At 44.4% G+C, this 22,806-nt stretch overlaps 1 protein-coding gene across 4 annotated transcripts in view; it reads left to right on the top strand.

Moving 5' to 3' along the window:
* Nucleotides 1-22,806, top strand: part of fgf13a (fibroblast growth factor 13a) — a 105,718-nt gene that overhangs the window by 53,963 nt on the left and 28,949 nt on the right. Inside the window, exon 1 of one of the 4 annotated variants that reach the window (XM_035410231.1) lies at nt 19,865-21,714. The exons of the other annotated variants lie outside the window; for them this stretch is intronic. Within the exon in view, the coding sequence (XP_035266122.1) occupies nt 21,525-21,714 (190 nt within the window). The 5' untranslated portion in view covers nt 19,865-21,524. Of the gene's footprint in view, nt 1-19,864; nt 21,715-22,806 lie in introns of those variants that run through there. 4 annotated transcript variants of the gene reach the window in all.

Below are 22,806 nucleotides of genomic sequence, written 5' to 3'. Positions count from 1 at the left end.
TCTTGATAGGCTCAGTATTAGAAGCATGAACAGGTTGACACCCCACAGTGCATTATCTACCGAAATTATGTGGATGCGTTGGCTAATAAACCAAAAGCAGCTGGCTGTACTTGTTTTGACACTTTATCACAATCTTATGCAGGTGGGGCTCCAATTGGAGGCAACACTTCAAGTCAAGTTAATGACCCATGACATAACACTGGCTAAAGCTTGGTAGACCGTATTCCTCATGGTGATGGAATTGGTGAAACAGAGAAGTCAGGTTTGGCGTTAGAGAAGAGGGGAAGGGTCTGGCAGGTCAAGGAGTGGTGGTGGACCCCTGGTGTCTAGTCTTACTCTACACTGGCTCTCGGTGCAGAATTGGTGCCTTATTTGTCTTTTTAAGATTTTTTGATCTTTTCTAGTGCTTGACCAATGCCATGAGCCAATAGAGCTGCATGGGTATTGGACGAATGTAGACATAAAAGTGACTTTTTCTGGGGTGCAGCCCACAACAACATAGCTGTTTACCCTGCGTGGAAAATCTTCATTATGCAGAAGAGCCCTGTTCCTATTCTTGAAGGCAATCTCCTTCTACCACAATGTTCGATAGAAGGCTGCGGGATACTTTTTTGCATTTTCAGCGATTTGCTTTTCAAAGAGACGCGCTTTTTTTTTTTAAACTCCTGGCACAAATAATGCAATATACTGTCTTATCTCTCTGAGAACATTTACTTTTTAATATGTTTTGCAAAGCTGGGTTTTCTGTCTTGCACTTTCCCATAAATATGTATTAATCCTCTCTGTGCGCTGATTTCTTAACTTATTTGTTTAACCGCCCTCCCATTGAACAGTTTTAGCCAGAAAACCTGCTGTCTATCCTGCTTGCATCAGAATGTTCACATCACCCTTTGTGACATCACAATGCCCTGTCACCTTGTCAACACATTACCTGTCATAGAAGAGCCACGGTGATGACAATTGTGCCCTTGGGCCAATTGTTCCCCAGCTCAGAGATGTTTTTTTAGAAATTAATTTAGAAAGTCTGATTACATGTTATCCTTGTTAACATGTTAAAATTTTCTTTGTTTACGTACGTGGCTGAAATGAAAGAAAAGTCTTCGGCTGAAAGATCAAAATATTTGGATCATTCACTTTATTCTTGAATTAAAAATTTTATTCATAGCTCCATTTCAGTCTATCTGCATTGGTTGTTATTAAATTCTGTGGTGTGGCCCAATAAAATGTCATATTTCGGTTCCCTATCACTGTCATCCAGCACAAAGCAGGCATTGCTAATCAAACACAGGCATTGTTAATCAAACACAATAGAAGGTCTCAGTGCAAAGACTGCAACTGTCTGGCTGTGGAGATTTCTACTTGAGCCACTGTCTAAATTCTCTCTCTCTTTCTCTCTCTCTCTCTCTCTCTCTCTCTCCCTCTCCCTCTCCCTCTCCCTCTCTCTCTCTCTCTCTCTCTCTCTCTCTCTCTCCCTCTCCCTCTCCCTCTCCCTCTCTCTCTCTCTCTCTCTCTCTCTCTCTCTCTCTCTCTCTCCCTCTCTCTGTCTCTCTGTCCGCACCCCTCTCAGAGGCAATGAAACATCACAGCTCAGTGGTTTAATCGGCGGTGCACAGTTTCATCAATAATTGAGCGAGAGCGGGGCTTTGTGTTCCTCCCGTCCCCGCGCAGGTCCTGCGGAATGGGAAGCGTGTCGGACGCGGGCCGGAGCGGGCCGGAGCGGGCCGGAGCGGGCCGGAGCAGGCCCTGCCAGGGTCCTTTAGGGTGCCTGTGTTTTACGTGCGGTTCAGCGGGGGCCTTTGTGAAAGGCTTGTAAACACGGCCCTTTTCCTCCTCCTGATACGGTCTCTGTGCTGTCCCTCCGCCCTTGTCACTCAGTCACCGTGTGTCCTTCCCGTGATCCTCCGTTTTTCGTCACACCCTCCGGTGTGGCTCTTTCGTCCTCCGTGGCGCTGCGTCTAATTAAGCCTCCCGCTGTTACGCCAGAGCCCCAGAGGCTGTCTGGAGCAGCTGTCCCTGTACGGACACGTCACCCCCGTCCCCCCCACCCCGTCCCCCCCACCCCATCCCTCCCGCCCCGTCCCCCCCCCCGACCCCCACGCCAGAAATCTATAAAACCCACTTGCTCCCAAATTTCCAGTGTCACGGATCCCCTCTCTCGTCCCTCCCGAGTTGCTCGTTGACATCTGAGGGCTCGTTTGATCCAGACGTGGCCGCGCTCAGAGCAGCCGAGGAGGCGGCACTCTGCTGACCTCTAGCAGTCGGGATGCTTCAAGCTGCAAGGCGCGAGATTAGCGGTATTGACGGAAACTGTGAACCACGTGTTCTGTCTGTCGACATTGCGTCGGAGCCGTAGGATGAAGAGTCCCCGTGAAACGAGACATTATCAGCGGAGTGCAGATGCGTCATTGTGTGTGATGGAAGTCTGACGGCTGACGGAGCCAGACAGCCTATATTAGGGCTGTGCGTGTAGCGTTTAGCGCTGTGTTTTAAAAGAAGGCAGCGGTATTTAAATAATGAAGTCACAGGCAGGGTCATGTTAAGCTGGGTTTCCATATAAAGGTGAAATGCTGTGTCAGCTTAGATTAAAGAGGTCAGGCCTGCAAGGTTGTCAAAATGTTGTAATGAAAGAAATAATTATTCATCTAAAAACAAAGGCTGAAGATCACCTAAATTAATCAACTTATTGTGTCAACAGGCATATATTGAACTGGACATAGTATCTTGATTAAAAAAAAACAGTTTTATACATAAAAACAAAAACAACAATAAATTTAAAAATGCTTCATCGTAGCTTGACAAACCGTTTGATATTTAAGGTGATAAGTGTTTTTAGAGGTCCCTGGGGAAGCTGTTTATGTGGACCCACTGAAAACAAAAGTCCCTTTGCATTTCCTATTTGTCTACTTTGTTCAACCAATCAATGTCCTTGATTTTTTTCCTCTCATGCGATAGTATTATTCTGGATTTTTTGGCTTGGATTTAACAGTTAACGAGAAAATCTGTTTGCGTAACACTTCCAGCCAAGACAGGTCCACAGTGCTGTATTTAATCACTCACCAGTCAAAAACACCTTCCATTGTCACCTTCCAGCCTCACAAACTGCCCGGACGCATCTGCTGAGAAATGCATGGGCCATGGTGCCGCAAGCTGGCTGGCTGGGCCTGCTCCTAATGGAGAATGTATTGCCCATTAGCAGACAGAGGACAGCCTATAACTACATTTCAGAGTGGTGCGCCAGCCACCCTAACCATACCTTCCCTGGCAGGTGGACCCTAGCGATCGATGTCATTCCAGGGCTGACAAGACGCCCAATAACTCACCCCTGGATGTGGGCTGTATTTGATTATACTGCAAACTGCTTTGTTTGTCCCTCTGCACGTTTACACTGTTTGTTCAGCTTGTCCATCCGTAAGGGTAACACATCTCTAGGTTGCTGACCCCCCCCAGGGGCTTGTTCAATGAATAGGCCTTGATCATGATTGCAGGCTGGGTGCTGTGGTCACAGGCTCAATCCTGGGCTACGTTAGGCTATTAGATAACTGTGACTGGGACACACAATTGGGACACCCTGCAGGCTGCAGGTGAGTTTGAGTTAGCCAGGATTCCCCTGGTTGCTGCTACAGTATTTCTCCGTACCTCGTGCCAGGCTACCAGTTATCGTTAGTAAGAGATATGCCTCTCCTCTGATTTGCGATAGCTCTCTTGTCGCACTAAGTGGCTTGTAGGGTCTGAAATATTACCCGACTCACAGACTATAAATGCCGTACTCCCTGATTCTACATGAGACTCACCAAGTACAACTGCCACATTCAAACTGGGAATAAATAATAGGCCAATTTTTTTTCAAAAGGTATGAATAAATCCTACAGAATGTAATTAACATACGGTATGTTCCAACATAATATAATTGTTTCAGCTAAGGTTTCGGTATCACACACACACTCAAACACACTCATTCAACTGCCTTGCCACTTATGCAAACAAATATAACACTCCTGCCGTAGTTCTTTAGTGCCGAAAATGTGGCTTTTGACAGGCTTGCTAATCTGTATTTCATACATGAGCTTTAGAGAGAGAGGAGAGATACAGCCGGTGAGAATAGCAACCAGCAGCAATGTTTTTTGAGCGTGTAAGCAGGAACACAGGGGCACAGGGTGTCTGGCACAGAGACAGGGCAGCCTGTCAGCAGCCTGCGTGAGTGTGTACTGCACCCTGATGCTATGGGCGAACAACAGACCTGTTTGACCCGCTCAGTCCCACATCATCTGCGAGCACAGCTGCCTGTTCATTGACTGAATTAACACTTGTGTGTTTTCTTACACTCCCTGCTTCAGTGGTGGGCAGTTTCATTATTATGCAGTCAGTTGATCATTACAGCGTCAACATTGATCTCCAGTGAAATATGTGCTGTAAATACCGCATCTGGTAAGCGATCGCGGTCCGTAACTCAATGAATAATTTCGAAACTCTCTGGCCCGTATTCACGAACTGTCTCAGAGCACGAGCGGTGATCTACGATCAGTTTTTGGTCTTTTGGCTCAAAATGGAAAAGGGATGTGGTGTGGACAAGGGAAGCCTGGTGCTACATTACATTATATTACATTGCATTTATTTGGAAGATTCTTTTATCCAATGCGACATGCAGTAAGCGCATACTGAAGGTCATTGGAACAACTACAAAACTCAGGTCTGATAAGGTACAATACTCATTATGTAACAGTTATCCATATCCATGAATTCATTAAGTCTAATTCACAAAGTAAGCATAGGCTAGGTCAGAAAGTTATGGTAAGTTGAACTAGGGGGCATGACAATGGGCTGCAACATCACAATAATGATACAAGTGCAGTTTAAGTGTTGGGTAGAGATACAAGTGTAACATGAAAGTGCCACATGAAAAAATTAGAAGGAGTCAAGTGATAAGTGATAAGAGTGATCCTAGATTGGGAGTGGCCTGCAGAGTAGTGACAGTTAGTCCAGATACAGTCAGAAGAGATGCGTCTTCAGACCGCGGCAGAAGATGGGCAATGACCGAGCGGTTCGTAGAGGTTCTACATCAGCGGTCTTGCCCAGAGGTGCTTTGTGAATCCAGGCCTCTGTCTTTCTCAAGCCGTTTCTCACCACAAATTGGCAACCTGTCCAGGGTGAGATCCTGCCTCTCGCCCAATGCATGCTGGAACAGGCTCCAGCACTCCCCACAACCCTGCCCAGGATAAACGGGTATAGGTAATGGATGGATGGATGGATGGAGTAATCTAATGTACCTCTGAATTACACACATCTGAGTGTACCTGGAAACCTGGCTGTGACTGAAAAAGCGTTGCTAAGTACATTACTCTGTCGATGGCCAGATCGATGGCCCTGCTTTCTACAGATCCATTTAACAGTCCCTTGCCCTTTTGTCTCCGCTGTGTCATTATCTGCCTCACGCACCGAAGGCTCGGTGTTGGACAGGTAAAGGACAGGTGAGGAAATGGAGACACGTGTTTGAACAGTGTTACATTGCCATCCCCAGTAGTTTCATATGTGTGAATATCGACTGGTGCATATTTTATTTTTATTGAGGGGGCCATGCTAGTGTTGCTCCTGTTGGTTGTGAATCTCATAGACACCCGTTTTCTTCCATTAGGCCATTCTCTGTCACGGCTGAGTCAGTGTGGGGAGGGGCTGGATGTTGGGGGAGCGAGAGAGATGTGCTTAGTTCTGCTTTGTTAACTTTTCAGCACCCAAGTAGAGATCTGAGGCCTTAAAGCACAGCCCAACACTACACTCAGAGATGCCCAGAGGGAGCCACACAAAAGCAATTTTGTTTCCTGTTTGATTGATTGATTGGTTGGTTGATCTGCTTGTGTGAAGTGAGGACCAATCACATCCTTGGGGTGGAGTCATTGTTCTTTCTGCCCCTAAATCACAAACTGACAGGCTGCAGATTCTCTGTGTCAGTATTAAGGATGGAGGTTATACGTTCTTTAAATGATAAGTCTTGCACCTTTCAGCTAGGTGCAGTATCAGTGACCTCTGCTGGAGGGCAGTAACCTTTCGGTGCATGTTTTAGATGCCAGCGTCATGGCTGTGCTGCTGGCTCAAAGCCACACCCCCTCATCGTGTTGTTTGTTTCTCTGCAGAGGGAACAGGGTTCTCTATAATCTACCACTTAAGGCAAGCAATTGCCTCTTCTATATTTAGCTAATTGTGCTCTCTGACTCAGCTGGTGAGGTACAGTAGACATAAAGCTGGCACTGGAGTTCTTTCGGTTTGCTCTCGCTGCAAGATGGGGGTGACGGGGGGAAAGGGGGTTAGGTGGGACTCATTGCGGCCCATATTTTTGTGGAGGGGTTTCCATTGAAAGTTGGGGTCCCACGCATGCAGTCGGGTGAGGTTTCCTATTGGTTCTGTTTGGTTACCCTTGTCTAGATCCGGACATTCTGAAACCAGCCCTTCAATCATGTTCATCTGGACCATGATTCTACTGATCTGTGAACATGATTGACCATTACTCATCAGGAGAAAAATACAGAGATGGCCTTGATACACTGAACACTGATACCTCAAGGTTCCACAGAAAAGCACTGTTGGCATGAACATGTCTTATGTATTTATAATAGCAGTTGCCATTGCTGTGGACATGCACATTCTTTCTTTATCAGAGCAGTCACTGTTTCTGCAGACAGGCCTGATCATCACTGCTCATTTTTATGAGCGGTCACTGTTGCCATGCAGATGCCTGTTTTGCATTTATTGCAAGCGTCGCTGTTGCCATGGACTTGTCTGCTCTGTGCTCTTTGAAGCGGTCGCTGCCTTTGTTCATCACCCACGGTTCCGGCCCGGGACAGCTGGTGTTGGGGGGGGGGGGGGGGGAGGCGTGACGCTAACGTCCCTCAGGCGGGCTCGTTCTCACGAGCGCGGCAGATGAGTCACGGGTCCCCTGGAGGAGGAGGAGGAGGAGGAGAGAGGAGAGGAGAATCGATAATAGCCTTACCTGCCTGCCTCCTTTCAGAAGCTCTTCACATCACTGTGTTACCCAGTCCAGTGCTGTCAGCACCCCTCTGGACGCCTGCACCCCCATTCTGACACTGAGTGCTGTGGATCAGGTGGAATAAATAATGCCGGGGTTGGCATGTGGAAGCTTCCGGAGAAAAAAGAGTCAACACTTAACCTGTGGAGCAGAAAACGATGTTCATCACGAGTGTCTCATTTCAAAAAGGACCAATACTGCCTGGGAGTATGCAATTAACAGACCCAGCTCAAGATAAAAAAAAGATATATGATCTACTGTAAATGTTTTTTCAGATCTCTGCTTAAGCTTATTTATTGTCTGGGGTGGGACAGTAATTGCAGTAATTGCTGCTTGCGCTCTCATGGCAGGGTGTGGAAGTCATTATTTATCTGCTGCAGGATGGCAGCCACTTTAAGACGTGCAGAGGCAGTCAGTTACGCACGCAGCACGTCGGTAAATGGAGTGAATTAGGAGCAGCTTGATTGCTGTCTGACGCAGCCTCCCTCCCTCGTGTCCCCGAACGCAGTATCCAGCTCTCTCTGGGCTCGTGTTGCGCTACCGGCTTGCCGGCCTCCCGCTGGCCCTCGGGCGGCGCTTCGTCGGCGTCAGCGGCTCCAGGCTCAGGGCTCGGAGGCATCGTTGTGAATGAACTGTGAGAAGCGTGTGTTAGAATGAGTGCTGTGATTGTGAATAAGAGACGGAGGCATAAGTGTAAGCAGAGGCAAGGACACACACACACACCAGCGGGCACATACACTCACACACACACACAAGTACACATACCAGCGGGCACATACACTCACACACACACACCAGCAGACACAGCCACTCACACACCCGTACAAACACACACACACACCAGCAGACACAGCCACTCACAAACACACACACACACCACAAGCATACGGTAGACACAGACACACATGTACAAACATACACATTAGCAGCTGAGTGAAATATAATGGAATGTAATATTCCTGCACAGTTATTGCTTCAACATAATATCACTATTGCGTCCTGTTCAACTTTGGTACACACCCCTTACACAGCATATACCCCTTGTACCCTTTGTAGCCTAAAACATACACAACCATACACTGTGTAGAGCAAAGCAGCAAGATCCCTAGCTGTTGAACGAGGTGTGCATTGTTATGGTCGGAGTGAAAACCTACAGGACGGTAGATCTCCAGGAACAGGGTTGGGCAACCCTGATGTTGAGTAAACAGTTTCTTAGAGTCCGACTGACAAGGGAATGGCAGGCTGAACAGTGGAATGCTTTTTTTTTTCTCGCTCTTCGAGCTTGAATCGTGGGTGTTTGCTGGGAAACAGCTGTGTGTTTCTGACACGTGCTCAGTCTCCACGATACAGCAGCTAGCAGCAAAGCAGCTCGCTATCGCGGCTGATCGCGTTTGCGGTTGCCATGCCGAGCTCACGACCTCGGCGCAACGCGTTGTCGCGTTGTTCTAGAACTTTACGGACGTTCTGAAAATGAGCAGGCCTGGAGCTGTCGCCACTCGCGGCCCTTCGCCTGTGGGTGAGGGAGTTACCTTTAGATTTATAAAGCCTCGCTGTTATTAATCACTGTCTGGGCTGCATGTGATGGGCAGTGTTCCTTCTGCTGAACTTCTCGTCCCGCAGATGCTTGTCACAGCAGCCCTATTTAACGGGACTTCCGTCCTGAGAGGACGCCTGATTTTACTTAGAAATGCATATCAGTCGTGGGAATTAGATTTTCTTCAGAAGGGCCTTAATCATTTAGAACGATCCTTCAAATGCCCTTATAGGGAAATTCATTCGCAAAATAACATTTATTTTATTTAACAGGCATGATTGATTAAGGCTCTTCTCTCAGTGGCTGGCCAAAGCAATCTCTGCACAGAAACAGTGGCAGCAGCAGGAGCGGATTTTGTAGACGTGTACGTCATAATGACGCGCACCTCTACCCCTGCTTAATTCAGAAGAACTACAGTGGCCTGGTGTTCTGAATGAGCTGAATGTGGACATGAATGAATGAATATATTTAATACTGAATAGTTGGTGTTGATTCAGCAGTTCTGACAATTGTGCTGAAAAAATGTTTTGTGTAAAATACTAAGCACCATTGCCTGATGAAAGCTCCCATGTTTTCCCCTCTGACCGGACCCTACTGATTGTGGTGTAGAGAGTCATGAATAAAAAAAAGATTTTGTGCAACTTCACTGGTTAATAAATCCTTCTCTCGGGCTTCGAGAAGCTAGATTCCCTTTCATGGTGTCCTTCCATCGCACCGACTGCAGTCAATAGACTGGCTGCGTCTGTGTGGCGTGGAATGAAGGGAGAAGGAAAGGGTGGAGAAAGAAAGGGATGCGCTGTGCAGCATCTCACCTCCTGTTTACACCTCTTCACTACGCCCCGCACATTCCGATCGACTGTCGAGCCGCGTCTCTCTCTCTCTCTCTCTCTCTCTCTCTCTCTCTCTCTCTATCTCCCTCCCGCTCTCTCCCTCTCCCTATCCCTCTCTCTCTCTCTCTCTCTCCGATGCGGCGCTACGCGAGGGGGACAGGGGAGTCAGACGGCTCCCAGGAACGTCGAACGCGCGAAACGTCGCGTAAAAGAAGCAGCCGCGCCTGTCGCACGATCGCGCTGTTGATTCTTCGCGCACGTTGGGGGGGGGGGGGGGGGTTGTCAAGTTTCACAACCTTCCCGAGCACGCGAAGGACCCGTAAACAGGTGGGACCTGGAGGACTGAAGCTGAGTCACTCCTGAGAGTAACAAACACAGAGGAAGCACGAAAACCTCTCTTAAAATAGAGGAGCGGGCAGCAGTGACTCAGCAGGGCCTGAGGTGGTGCGTTTTGGGGGTCCTGTGGATACTGCTTCTGAGCCCAGAAGAGGGGTCGGGGGGCCACTCTCACCAGTAATTCACACGGTCAAATCCACGTTGGCTTCTTATGATTTTTATTATAAATCAAAGGCTGTTGCTGTAAGTATGCCCAAAAGGCCGATTAGTCATAGATTATTTAATCAGTCTTAAGTGCCTCTCTACGTACGATTCATGAGCGTTCATTTTTAGCTACTCTGCATTGTAATCTGGTTATGAGTTTTGATTAAAAATCTGCCTTTATAAAATCTAAAATAGCCCCGCCCCCCATCAGAAAAAACAGGAAAGAGGAGGGGATTGGACCAAAGCTGCGATTAGTCACTGTGCTGAACAGTCGGTGTGTGGCTGTTTTTGGTACACGTGTTGCCATGGTATTGAAACAAAGGTGAGGCGAGCTCTGGACGTGCGTTTGGGCCGCTCTCTTTGTTTCCGCGTGCGGCACAGCTCTGTGCTTCTATTTCTGTTGTGTCTCGCACAAGCAGTTGAGCTGTTGGCGAAGTTCCTGCTGGACGGTTTTATCGAGCTTGTTAACACTGTTTTAGCAGTTTATCACCAAGGTCCCACATTGCGTTTTGTGGCGGGTCATGTTGATGTTTGCGTAGCCATGATTTGCGGCATCAATTTCTGGTGGCACACAGAATGGAGGGTGGAGGAAAATGGTTGGAGGATGGAGGAAAATTCCTGTCCATACACTGCTTGAAAAAAGGGGGAAATCAGGGTTACTTTTGGAGTATACTTATTAGTAGAATAACTTGTTCAAAGGTAGGAAAAAATCACAGCACTAGTCATCTACTTCCCCTCTCCTTTCCCACCTCTCTTTCACTCTCTTCTTCCTTCTTCACTGTGTCCCTTTACCTCTCTTTCTCTCCTTCCTCTCTTATTTTCATAAGAGATGGCTGGTGATTTAAACAACTATATGCAAGGAGGCCAAAATGACAGAGCTTTCAATGGGATCGTATAACTATGTTGAGGTAAAGTAGGTGTAAAGGTTTTAGATGGCAAGTCAACATGACAGATTGTTGAAGGTGTACCTCTATTTGTTTAAATGGAGTACAGTTATGTTCAGAGTGCTTTTTGTGTTGAAAACAGATGGACTAAGCTCTCCCTGTGACTAAGCGAATGTGAGAATATGAATCTCCACTCGTCTGTAGCACCAGTAGCATCTCCTGTATGTCTTAGTCGCAGATTTCCAAACCCTTCAGTGGATGTTGTGTTTTTAAACATTCCCTATCCCACAATTAGGAACGCAGTGGCATGTGTTAGCCGCTGCATTCTACATTGCATGGCTACATCCTCCTGTCAGATTTGAGTGCAGACGAGTGCGCTCCAACCCGCAGCCAGCTGCTGCTTCTTACACTGTACGGTCCCCCTGCTGGTGAAGGTGGGCAAGTGCGGGATTGTGGTCTGGACTGAGGTTGGGTACCACTGCACCGAGCGCTAATGCTCTGGCTGGGTTAGCACTCAATTGTACCCAACCGTGACCCAACCACCCCAGTGTCACGTTTCTGTAGAAGTGAATATAGAATAAGCGAAGGAAAGGCTTCCTTTTTTAAATTAAATTAATGCTGAATCTTACTGATTATCAACAAGTTTCCGTATTTCAGTGTAGTGTGTTTTTTTTAGGGTGTCATGACCCATGCATTGTAAATTCATCTTGCAGTGCCCTGATGCCAGGCCTCCTGTGGCACTGTGGGGTTTCACTGGCTCTCCGGAAAGCTGTCTGAAATTCATAAGCAGCTCAGAGCCACCGCATCCTGGCAGCCTCAGCAATGAGGCCCAGGACTGGATAAAGACATCTGATATCTCCTACAGGAAGCACAGTATTAGTGTGGTTTAAAAAAAAGACTGCACGTTGCAGTTAAATTTAAACCCGAAAGTTTTGCTTTGAAGCCCCTTGGTATTAATCAGGATGGTTGCGCAATTGTGCTATTTTCAGAACAAAAACACGTGGGTCCGTTTTGTGTTGTTTTTATCCTGCATCATGTGGCAGTGGGTCAGTACTGAGGTGGTGGGACGGGGTGCCATCGCATTGAGCACAAGGGCGCAGAATCGCCCCCCCCCTCCCTTGTCCACCCTCCCGTTTCCTCTCTTCTTCTCTCCTCCTCCTCTGTCTCACACATCTGTGTCACCAGCATCACATCCAAACTCATTCCTGTTTATGTTCAGCAGGCTGTGAGCCTTGCGTGGGTCAGCTTGGCCAGACAGCTTTGTGGTCATTGTCTTAGTGTAGCATTAGATACACTCTGCCGTCAGGTCTATGAGGAGAAAGATCCACATTAAGCTCAGCATTATATGTGCTTGTCACCTCTGTGACGGGTAAAGTCAGTTTAAGCGCAGCGTGAGTTAGCGTTAGCGTCAGCCCACAGCTGTGTGCTCTCACTCTTCATACGATGGTTCCTGGTAACTGATAATCCTTTTTCCTATCCGTGTTATTTTAGTACTTTGTGCTGGCACTTTCACAGCAACAGCAAGACAGTAATTTTAGTAAGTCAGGTATGCCCAACAAGTGCTGATCCATTTCAGGATTTTGTGCCAGCTTCTGCTAATTTTTATTTAATGAGCGTAATCATATCTTGATCTAACGTTTGCGTAATCATCAGGGACAGCAGCAGGTGGAAAGTGCATGCTAAAGAATTTATGGTGCTCAAGTACAGGAGTGAACCAGCGTAGTTTATGGAGCTGTCAGAAAACTAAACCTAAGGTAATTGGTTGTAACAAAAACCAGAACGCAGACCTGCCCTGTAGGCCTGGAGTTGTGCACCACTAAAGTAAGGAAAGGTTACTGCTTTATGGACATTAAAGTAAAAAAGACCCTGCAAAATACCAGGACCAAGCTTTCATCCCTGCCATTTACTTCGGTGATATTTCCCAGCTCGTCTTTAATTAAATATTAACAGGAATCATTGGCTGAGTCATCGTCCGTGACTCACTGTGACGATTGCTCACTTATTACTCGATTTGGTTATGAACGATGACACACCTGCTTATCTTTCTTTCGCTCTTTCTGGTTGTGCATACACTGTTTTCCCTCGCACGCATGTGTTATTGTTTGTTCTGGTTAGTACTACGGTTGAATAATCAGCATCGGTCGAATTTGCGCTGTGATTTAGACGCCTGTATTCTTTCCTGTCTTCTCATTCTTCATGTCGTCTCCTGGCATGTGAGGTAGAGGCACAGCACGGTAACATGGAACCGCCATACCATATGTTAACAACCATACCGTACAGCTGGCGTGACCTCATAAAGCCCGGGCTCTGATTGGCTATCCGCGTCTTTCCAGCCCTGCTGTAATAAGGGTAAGCTCTCAGCTTATTTAAATTCCTTCGGGCTGAATCAGTCTCCACTTGGCATTTTCATTTTTCTTCTCCTTCCACTGTCCAGTATTTCACAGTGTAGCCAGCCATGGGGAAGAATTGCCCTTCAAATGTGATGACTGGCTTTCTTACGCTGGTTAACCAAGGAGATCCCAGTCACTACCACCTAGATCTGTGGTAACCAACCCCTGCTCCTGTAGAATTACTATCCTGTAGGTGTTCATTGCAACCCTAATCTGGCACATCCGTCTCTGCTAATTAAAAGCTCAACAAAGATCTCTCACTGTTTAATGAGGTTGTGCTTTGTTAGGGTTAGAGTGAACACCTACAGGACGGTAGATCTCCAGGAACAGGGTTGGTTACCTCTGGCCTAGATCTTCATAGTTTTTTACCAGTTTAGCCCTTTGGAGACATGCAAAGCTGAGGATGATTGAGGAGGGTCTTGTCCTAACATATAAATTCCTATTTTGATCATTATTAGTGCTGTTGTATTATAACAGATAAAACAGTTCATAAATTGTTAACCAGCATATTAAAGTGATAGATTATATACGCTCCTTTTCCTCTGTCTTTCACTCACGTTCTCTCTTTCCCTCACCATGAATATGAGACATGAAAGTTATTTACGGATCTCTAAAAGGCATCTTTCATTTGGGAATGAGTCCCAGGCCATTAGGAGCTACAAAACAGCCCTTTGAGTCAGCGAATGTCTTGCTAGTGGCCGCAATGAAATTCTGAGATGTTTTTAAAGAAAGGAAATCACAGCACACAGCTGTGGTCACACGGCACACTTCAGGTCAGACGGCTGGCCTGCTCATCACACATCTGTCTCCAAAAAATCTGCGCATTTTACTAATAGCAGAAACATCCTGTCTGCTTTATTTAGCAGCTATATTTGTATAGGTACATTTGAATTCAGTGCAGGTAATGACTGTAAATTGTAAAACATTGTTCTCTTGTCTTGGCTCATTAGCCATTACCGGGAAAGTAGATGGAACTTTTCACCTTTTTCATGCTGTTATTGTTACTGTTCACTATAAATAACAGCTGCAGACATATTGAACCTGTTTTCCCTTTTGATGTGATGGATGTCTGTATTGCTTTTGTAACTGATGCCAGGCTGTTCAGCATGGAAGGAGAGCTTTTGAAACGAAGTTTTAAAGTAATTCTGGCTATAAATAACAAGTGCTAAAAAATAAAAATACAAAATAGCTGAGGAGTGGTCTGTCTGAAGTCTAGACAGAATTAGCCCACTTTGTCTCTCATGCTCTGTTAGAGTGGCCCTGAAGATACTGCCCATCTTTTCTAATGAGGGACAAGGGACAAGGAGGCTATGAGTGCAAGGTTTTATTCTCCACAGCCTCATGTAGTTTCATTTTAGTATTGTTCAAAGTTACACCAATGTTTTGCAGAGTCTGGGTACTCACAGTTTAATTTGTTAACTATCAGTAAAAGTAGGAATAGTCAGAGCTAACAGAGAAAACTTATACTAATATACGCAGTAATAGAACTTCAGTACTACTTACAGTATGATGTCATAATGGGGAACATTTATGAGGGAAAGGCAGATACTATAGTGTGTGTACTGTAGTCTTCACCTTGTCACAGGCATTGAGTTTAATCCTCAGGGCCTATGTGTGTTGTGAACAGAGTTGGACCCCTCATAGCTCCGCTTGTTAGGCTCATAACTTTACAGCTATGAGCCTGAGCATATTGATGTTTGCCCATTATTTGCTACTGCAATAACCCAGTGGTCTTATGTAGGTGGAGTCATAACTGGGTGTTGTGATTCGTCATCATCCTTGCGGTAGTACAGAGTTCTCTGTCATTAGTTGATTCTTCCTTGTCTGCTGCTGCATGGACTGATCTGATTTGGTCACAGAGTGAGCCTCTTAGTTTTCCGGTATTTTGTTTTTGTTACCATGGTTACAATGCAGTTGAATTATGATGCTATTGCAATAGACATGCATCATTATTATTATTATGCTTTTCTTGCAGTTGCACAAAGCACTTTATAGACACACACACACACAACACCCCTCCCCCATCACAGTGCACTCAATGACACTCCCCCCTGCACAGAGATGGACACCATCGCCATGGCAACAGCACTCACTATCGCCATGGCATCAGTGGCTGGTGTTGTGTAGTGCTCCTTACAGACCCCTGTTGTGTACCATCAGACAAAGTGCTCATCACAGTACGGGGGGGGGGGGGGGGCAGGAAGGAGAGAGGACTGTTTGTTTTCATTTTTGTTCTTCTGTTTATACCAATCACATTGCCATCCCTGACAGGTCCTCTACTCTAATAGAAATGAATGAAGTGCATTGGCTTCCCTGACTCTGCCATAATCCACATGCAGTTCACAAATCTGCGGTGATCTAGTCCATGTTAAAGTCCTCAGCTGTACTGTACCTCCAGTAAAAGTCTCTTCCTCCTTCTCTCTCTCTCTCTCTCAGCATCTGTTCTTTACTTTGCCTTTTGCATTACAAGCATGTTCAGCACTTTGAAATGACTGCTAATCTGAAGGAGGAGACAAAAACCCTCAACAGTGCGGTTTCATTTCACTCACACGGTGGTGCCAGTTTTCTATTAGGGGTGATAATGGCACAGATCAGAACTGTTGACAGCCTCGAGAGAGTTTTGCTCCATTCTGTGGCAGCGACACCCAGTGGTCACAGTTGGAAATTGCACCCTCGTCTTGACAATGATGTCATCCTCTCCGGGCCCTGCCGTAGAGGAAGACTGCATGTTGCTGGATAGCGCAGGTTGTCGGGCCATCTGTGTTCCTTTGTTTCACAGCAGAGCTTCATGACAGCATTGTGGAAGGGGCAGGCCCTGACATTTCAAACATCAAGTGACGGAGGACAACGGTAACAGAATAAAGTGATGAAACCATTCGTACAGTGTTTATGGTTCTGGCATATAAGTGAGAGGGCACACCTGTAGCAGTATGAGGTTGTTCCATTGCATTTATATTTAATTTAATTTAATTCATTCAGTAGGCCATCTTCACCAGATTAACTTACAATGTGAATTAATTTTCCAGATCCTCTAGATCATGGCTTTCAATCAAAGAAAATATAGTCAGTACTAAATCAGTTTCCTTCGCATATATATTGACTAATTTTATATCTTTTTATATCAATAATGTTCTGGTCATTGGCCAATTAAAAATATGGACTTTTAGCAAAAATTGTTGAAGCCATCCTTAATTATATCTTAAAGTCAAAACTGTGATCTCAAATTAATTTTATTTCAGGGGACATATAGTGGAAAGCTTAGCATTCCCTGTACATTCGTTAAATATATAAATACATATTGCATTTATATTTGATTGAACTGCTCTGTGAACAGTCGGCAATAGCCTTTCTCAGACTGGAACTGTTGCACCGACGATCAGATGTAAATCACTAGCGCCATCTCGTGTACGACGCTGCACATCGCAGGCCCATACTGCCCTACAAAGTCTAACTGCAGTAACTACGCAAAGAGTAAAACTGAGAAAATTTACTTTAAAGTGATTAACTGGCCAGCCAAATGGGTTATAGGTATAAAACTTACCTTATGAATACATGTACAATTAGTGCAATATCACTTATATACCTATAACCCATTTGGCTGGCCAATTAAAACACTTTTTCTCAGTTTTACCCTTTGCGTAGTTACTGCAGTTAGGCTTTGTAGGGCAGCATAGTTCTGCTCTATTTTGGCTCATTGGATGCAAATGACAGTTTCTGTTCCATAATATAGTATTTTCGATACTATATGTAGTTTCGGCCATTTTATTGTCCTGCTTTGATTCTCACATTATATTTGAAGTGGATACAAGACCTGCACCACCGTGTAATTTCGGAGTCTTCCCTATTCCTGGAGAAGGAAGTTTACTTTGTATAAAATGCTATGTCTTGACAGCACATGTGCTTTCGCAGAGCCATTATCGCCGCCTTCTACGTCTTTTAAACCCGTGAAAGGAATCTTTAAATTATTTTGTCAGTAGTGACTTCGAAGTGGAAACCACTATCACATAAGGTCGCTGCACTGACCAGGAATATTCGAACCGGCTAAACTCATAAGATAATGAAATCCGAAAAGTATGACTCCATGGAATCTTATAGGGATGATAGATAGAACAAGCTGTGTCAACTATGCTGAAACATTTTAAGTTACCATTAAGACGTAGTATACACTATATGGAAGACGTAGTATACACTATATGCATTTTCGGTTCACTTCTTGGTGCTTTATAATGGGTGTTTTTACGTTATTTTCTGGATGTGACATTTCCAGTGTCGAATCACAATAAAGGCAAGGTGGCCCGTAAAATGAATTATTCAGCTTGCCTGAGTGTGCGGTGCATCATAGTTCATTGCTTAAACGCTGTTCTAATGTCCATTGTAATATCCATTGATGTGCATTGATGCATCAGGGTCCAAAGTGGAAAGCCAGACATAACTGGTTTAGTCCGCGCATTAAGGTTTCGTTTTACAAGCTTTTTTTTTTTGTAATCCGAGAATAAAGTGGTCTTGAACAGTAAGTACAGATTCAGTGCGTTTGTTCGATTACTCTTTTTTCATCTGGGAGCACAACAGTTTAGAGAAAGGCTTTTCAATGTTTTCCGGATCAACGATACCTCCAATGAATCATTAATGAACATTGTAAAAGTCATAATGGCCTGTCACTAATATCCATTAATGATCTCAGAACACTACTCGCAGTAGATTGATGGTTTCGCGTCGATGCCTAAGAGAATTCTTTAAATATGGCTAAAACTTAGTAGCATCTTATCTTCTTCTCAATACGGTGTAAGTACGGCACGCGTTGGGTGACCGGCTTTTTCGGCTCCCTGTGAAAGCATGACTTTTCCTCTTAGGAAATCAGCTTCAGGTATGATGTATATTTTTGTCTTGCCTTTTTTGAAATTTTGAGTTTATTTCCATGTACTTTTGGGGATACTAGAGTAGTGTATTTTGTGACTTTCTTTTTGACCTATCAGTTTTATGCGACATTTTTATTGCATGTTTGGTTTATTGCTTGGTTATGTGCTGTGATATTTCTACAATTTCTGCAACGTACCTAACAGCTGAGCAGTACAAAATTCATATACGGAGCTGTCCTTGGTGCTGATATTTGTCTCTCCTTGTAGCTGGAAGTTGCTCAGATCTCAACTGAAATTCATTAAAGATGTTGACAGTGTGTTCTTAAATTAAATTACACGTGCTTCCGTAACATTGCTGACACCTGGGCAGTACAAAACTCGCGAGGAACTGTCCTTGGCTCTGAAATTGATATTTCCCTGTTGATGGAAGTTCCTCCGTTTTCGGTTGTAATTCTTAAAGTTGCTGACATTAAGAACTTCAACTGCACACAGTGCTTCACAAATTGTGTTCTAGTTTATGACTGAATTGTTGCATCTAGCACAGTATATTTTAAAGAAAATGTTTATATATGCGCGTTATAGTTGTAATTCACACCATATATTTTAACCGTTTTTCACGATGCTTATATAAGTTCAATGTACATTTTACTCTATTAAATCACATTCTTTTAATTATTGAAGAGCATGTGTGAGAACAATGTGCATGCGATTAAGGCAATATATGATTTGGGCGGTGCCTTCTCTTCAAATAAAACCGGGTAGTTGCTTACATAAGTCACCTTATGTATTGAACGTTAAAAGCCTATTGCAATTTACGTATTTGACCATATTCTTGTAATCCATGGTCTATGCACCGTTGATATTGTTATTGAGCAATATACAGATGCTGCATAATCTTTGTTTGTTAATGTTTCGTTATTATTTACGGTTTTATTGTGAATGGGTGGCTTGTAACTGTAGGTGGCACCATTGTGACGGCTTTGCTTTGCTTATCCACGACGGATAAGAAACTAGAGGTACTACTATATGGTTGGAGGGCATTGTATTTCCATTGTAGAATTGAGCTTTTTCCTAATGTGATTCTTTGTTTACGCAGGTGTGGATCACACATTGTAGGATAAACCTAATTCATCCTACGTCCCCCTCCACAGCGGGGGAAAGGAGTTTGGGTAAACTCTGTCAATGCCACACTTGACTAGCGCGTGGTTGTCGCGCCTTCGCACAACTGGTGTCGAATGTAATGGATTTCTACACAGTGTTACTGTCACAGAATTTGCGTGGTTTTGTGCAATTGTTACTTGTACCTGGCAGCCAAAGTTGGGCAGGCTGTCGTATGCCATATATATGTAACATATTAGATATGGTAGCGCCCACCTACAGGTATGGTCTTTTGTGATGCTCTTTGACGAGCCTTATAGGCCAGTGTTAGATTTCCAATTTCCTAAAGAAATTAAGGTGCCCTTTGAATATGACCAATAAAAGCCCCAAAGTAGGCTACCGCTGATACATTTATCAGCGAAATTAAAATGATAAGCCAACTTATTGTCTTATATATTGTTTTGTCGTATGTTTAAGTCATTTGGCGGCTATAAGGAATGCAGTTTAACTGATTGTGTTTTGTTTTGCCAGTAATTTTACTTTTTAAGTAATTGCAGATTTGCTGTTGCAATATATTTGACATGTGCTATTACAATTGTCATTATTTTTATTAGTTGGTATTGAGCAGCTGGACAAAATGTTGATGCACGTTGTCCAAGTCTTCTGATTGCGCTCTATGATTTGGTTTTGTACTGCTGCATGATTTCGTTTTGACAGTCAATGCCTTAGATATTTCGCATCAATTCCTTCGACCTGCTTTCTTGCACTGCTATGGTAACGGGTTGCTTAAAATGTAAGAGTAGGTGTTGCGTTTTCCTGTACGGTTGCCACATGCTCGTCCTTTTACCATGAGATGGGGGAGATGAGAATAGGAATTGATGTTTCTGACGTATTTTTCGTCCTCAGCGCTGAACGAGTTTTCCTCGGCTGTTGCAGTGATCCTCAAGAGGTTTGTTACCCCGCGTGCCTGTGGGTGACTTAAACTAAGCTAAGCACCGTTGAGTAGTCGAGCACCCCGTGAAATTGGCAGGTTTACCAGAGACAGCATTTGATAACCACGGTCACGTTTGTTTGGGTGTCTGTTACAATGTGCTGTGCACCACGGCAGAAGGTGTTGAATAAATCTCGTGCTATTGGGCTCCCACAGAGCTCAGTAGTAGGTCTAACAGTAGGTAGAGCGTCACGCAGCCGGTGGTGTTTCCAGTACGCACCATATATCTAAGTGATTCATCTACCATAGTTTCAATTCCAGTGGGGTTTTATCGGTTATGCTAGTAGCGATTTGATACGCTGGGGAAGCCAGCTTTCCACCTGTACGGTTATTCGTCGAGAGTCCGCGGTCAGGGCAGAATTTTCAGAATTTGAAAAAAAGCTTTTTTTTTGTTCAGTTTATTGCCCTATCGTGAATTTCGTCGTCTTCCACTTGGAAGTTGTATAAACCGAATTTGCAAGGGTAGCCCCTTGCTTCCTTCACCTTCACCTTGTGATTTCGCAATTTCTGCTGCGCGAAAGGGGGAAATTCATACGGAACGTAGCCAAGACCGTCAGTCCCACTCAAGCCGGACACCGCATTTGAAATGAATCATTGTCGCTTGTTACCTCTCTTGACATAAAGCCAAGAAACACAGACAGAAAATGCTCAGTGCATCGACCATTTCTATTTTCCATCTAACGGTAGTATTTATTTTCCTTGGCATTTTCACCCCTCACCAAAGCGTATATGTTGATTTTGTTAATATATTTATGTGGCGCCTTGCTTCAGTTGAGAGACATTAAGACGTAATAAACAATGTTCTCTCTCCGTCGACTAACAGGTGTTTTCCTGTCTGCGTATTAGAGGCAGTTCAGAGGCACCTGCGTTTCCCCCCCACATGTGCTGTCAACAGATTTTGTGGAGAGATGCACATCATTTGCGGCTTTTGTGAGAACATGATTGTTGTTTTTAGTTGCGAGCCTCTGAAGATGACATAGTTGCGAACACGGTGCTTTTGTTTCGGCAGTATTGCTGGTGTTTGTACTGTATGGATGGAGCTACTGCTTCTTGACATATTTCGTTGAAGACTTTTACGAGGAAAAAATGCGCCGATGCCGAGAGACGCCCAACACAGAAGCAAGTTTTACAACCAACAACCAGAACATATAAACCGGCTATTCAGTTTTTAAGGCATATTGGAAATACCAACGAAACGTGAATTTCAATGCGAAACCACAGTTGCTAAGTGAACGAAAAATGACTTCCTTACGCGTTTAGGCAATTGTGGATTTATTAGTTTCCGCGAGCGAGTTAAACATCCTTCGATCGGCTGGTCGCGGAAGGATATTTCTATATATTTTTTATCTGGAAGTTTTTTTAAACTATTAGGCCGTCAAACTGGCTATGGCTGCAGCGATCGCCAGCTCCCTCATTCGGCAGAAGAGGCAGGCTAGGGAGCGGGAGAAGTCGAATGTCTGCCGCTGCGTTAGCAGCCCCAACAAAACCAAAGGAACATGCGAGAAACCCAGCAGGCTGAGTGTTTTTTCACGGGTGAAACTCTTCGGCTCCAAGAAACGGAGGAGGAGACGACCAGGTCTGATGTTGACAGTATTTTGTGAACAGCATTTCATCATCACAATCATCATTAATGTTTTTGTTGTCATCAGTGTCATTCAGTCTTCGTAATCAACATTCCACGTCATAATTTGCTGTATTAAATGTTTGTTTCCAACAGAAGCTATCGTCTCTCCCCTGAGAAACAGACATAGCTATTAGAGTAGAACATTTTCTTTCCGTAGTATCGGTGAAGAATAGCCAATACCACAGCCAGGTAACAAAACTAATATTTCCTGTACTTCGACAACAGAAGAATTGAAAAAATGACGTCATATAACAGAATCGGAATACTCTCATTTAAGTTTGAGTTTAAATAATGAAATGGGTTTGGATATTTAACGCTTGCTATGTCAACCCTCTAAGTGTCTGGTCAGCGTTACATATTTCTATATTATTATTTTTTAATCGCATATGACCTGATTTGTGAACAGTAAGCATACTCAGGTACAATTGTATACTCAGTTCACTAATAACTATCCTTGCCAGCACATACAGTTCATACATACTCTGAACCTCTTGTGGCAGTTTTATTGTGCCATTAATGTATTCCAACATGACTTTGAGTGCAGTGTAAATTAGCTCCAAATAGCTTTGATATGTTGTTGTAGTTACTGTTTTTCGTCAGCTGTGTTTTATGATAAACTGTATGGGTGACCATTGTGACAGCAGTTTGTTTCTCTTGGTCGCACACAAACTTAACTTCTTCATAAAGCAATTACATACGGACGTATAACAGCGTCCGTTTTATGGTGCGTGTAGCTCTGATCTACTGTATGTTATTTACCAGCCACTCACTGATCAATATTTATGTATTAATGTCAATAGATGCTGCCAGGCTATCATCACTGATAACACTGCGTTGTGTACTACTAGGATTAATTGTTGACCATTCACAAATTTTGACCTTCACGCAATGTTGCATGATATAAAAATAGCATTACTAATGGTAAATTGAGTCATCCTCTAAAACACGTTAGTGTTTATATTTCCTGATGAATAGCAGGTCGAAGTTGGGGTGACATAGAGAGGAATCTACCGGGGCCTACAGAGTAGCACTTTGATTGGTAGA

This window comes from Anguilla anguilla, chromosome 3 (genome assembly GCF_013347855.1).
Source record: "Anguilla anguilla isolate fAngAng1 chromosome 3, fAngAng1.pri, whole genome shotgun sequence".
Lineage (NCBI taxonomy): Eukaryota > Metazoa > Chordata > Actinopteri > Anguilliformes > Anguillidae > Anguilla > Anguilla anguilla.
The sequence above is the reverse complement of the archived record's forward strand: the minus strand, read 5'-3'. Positions and strand labels throughout refer to the sequence as shown.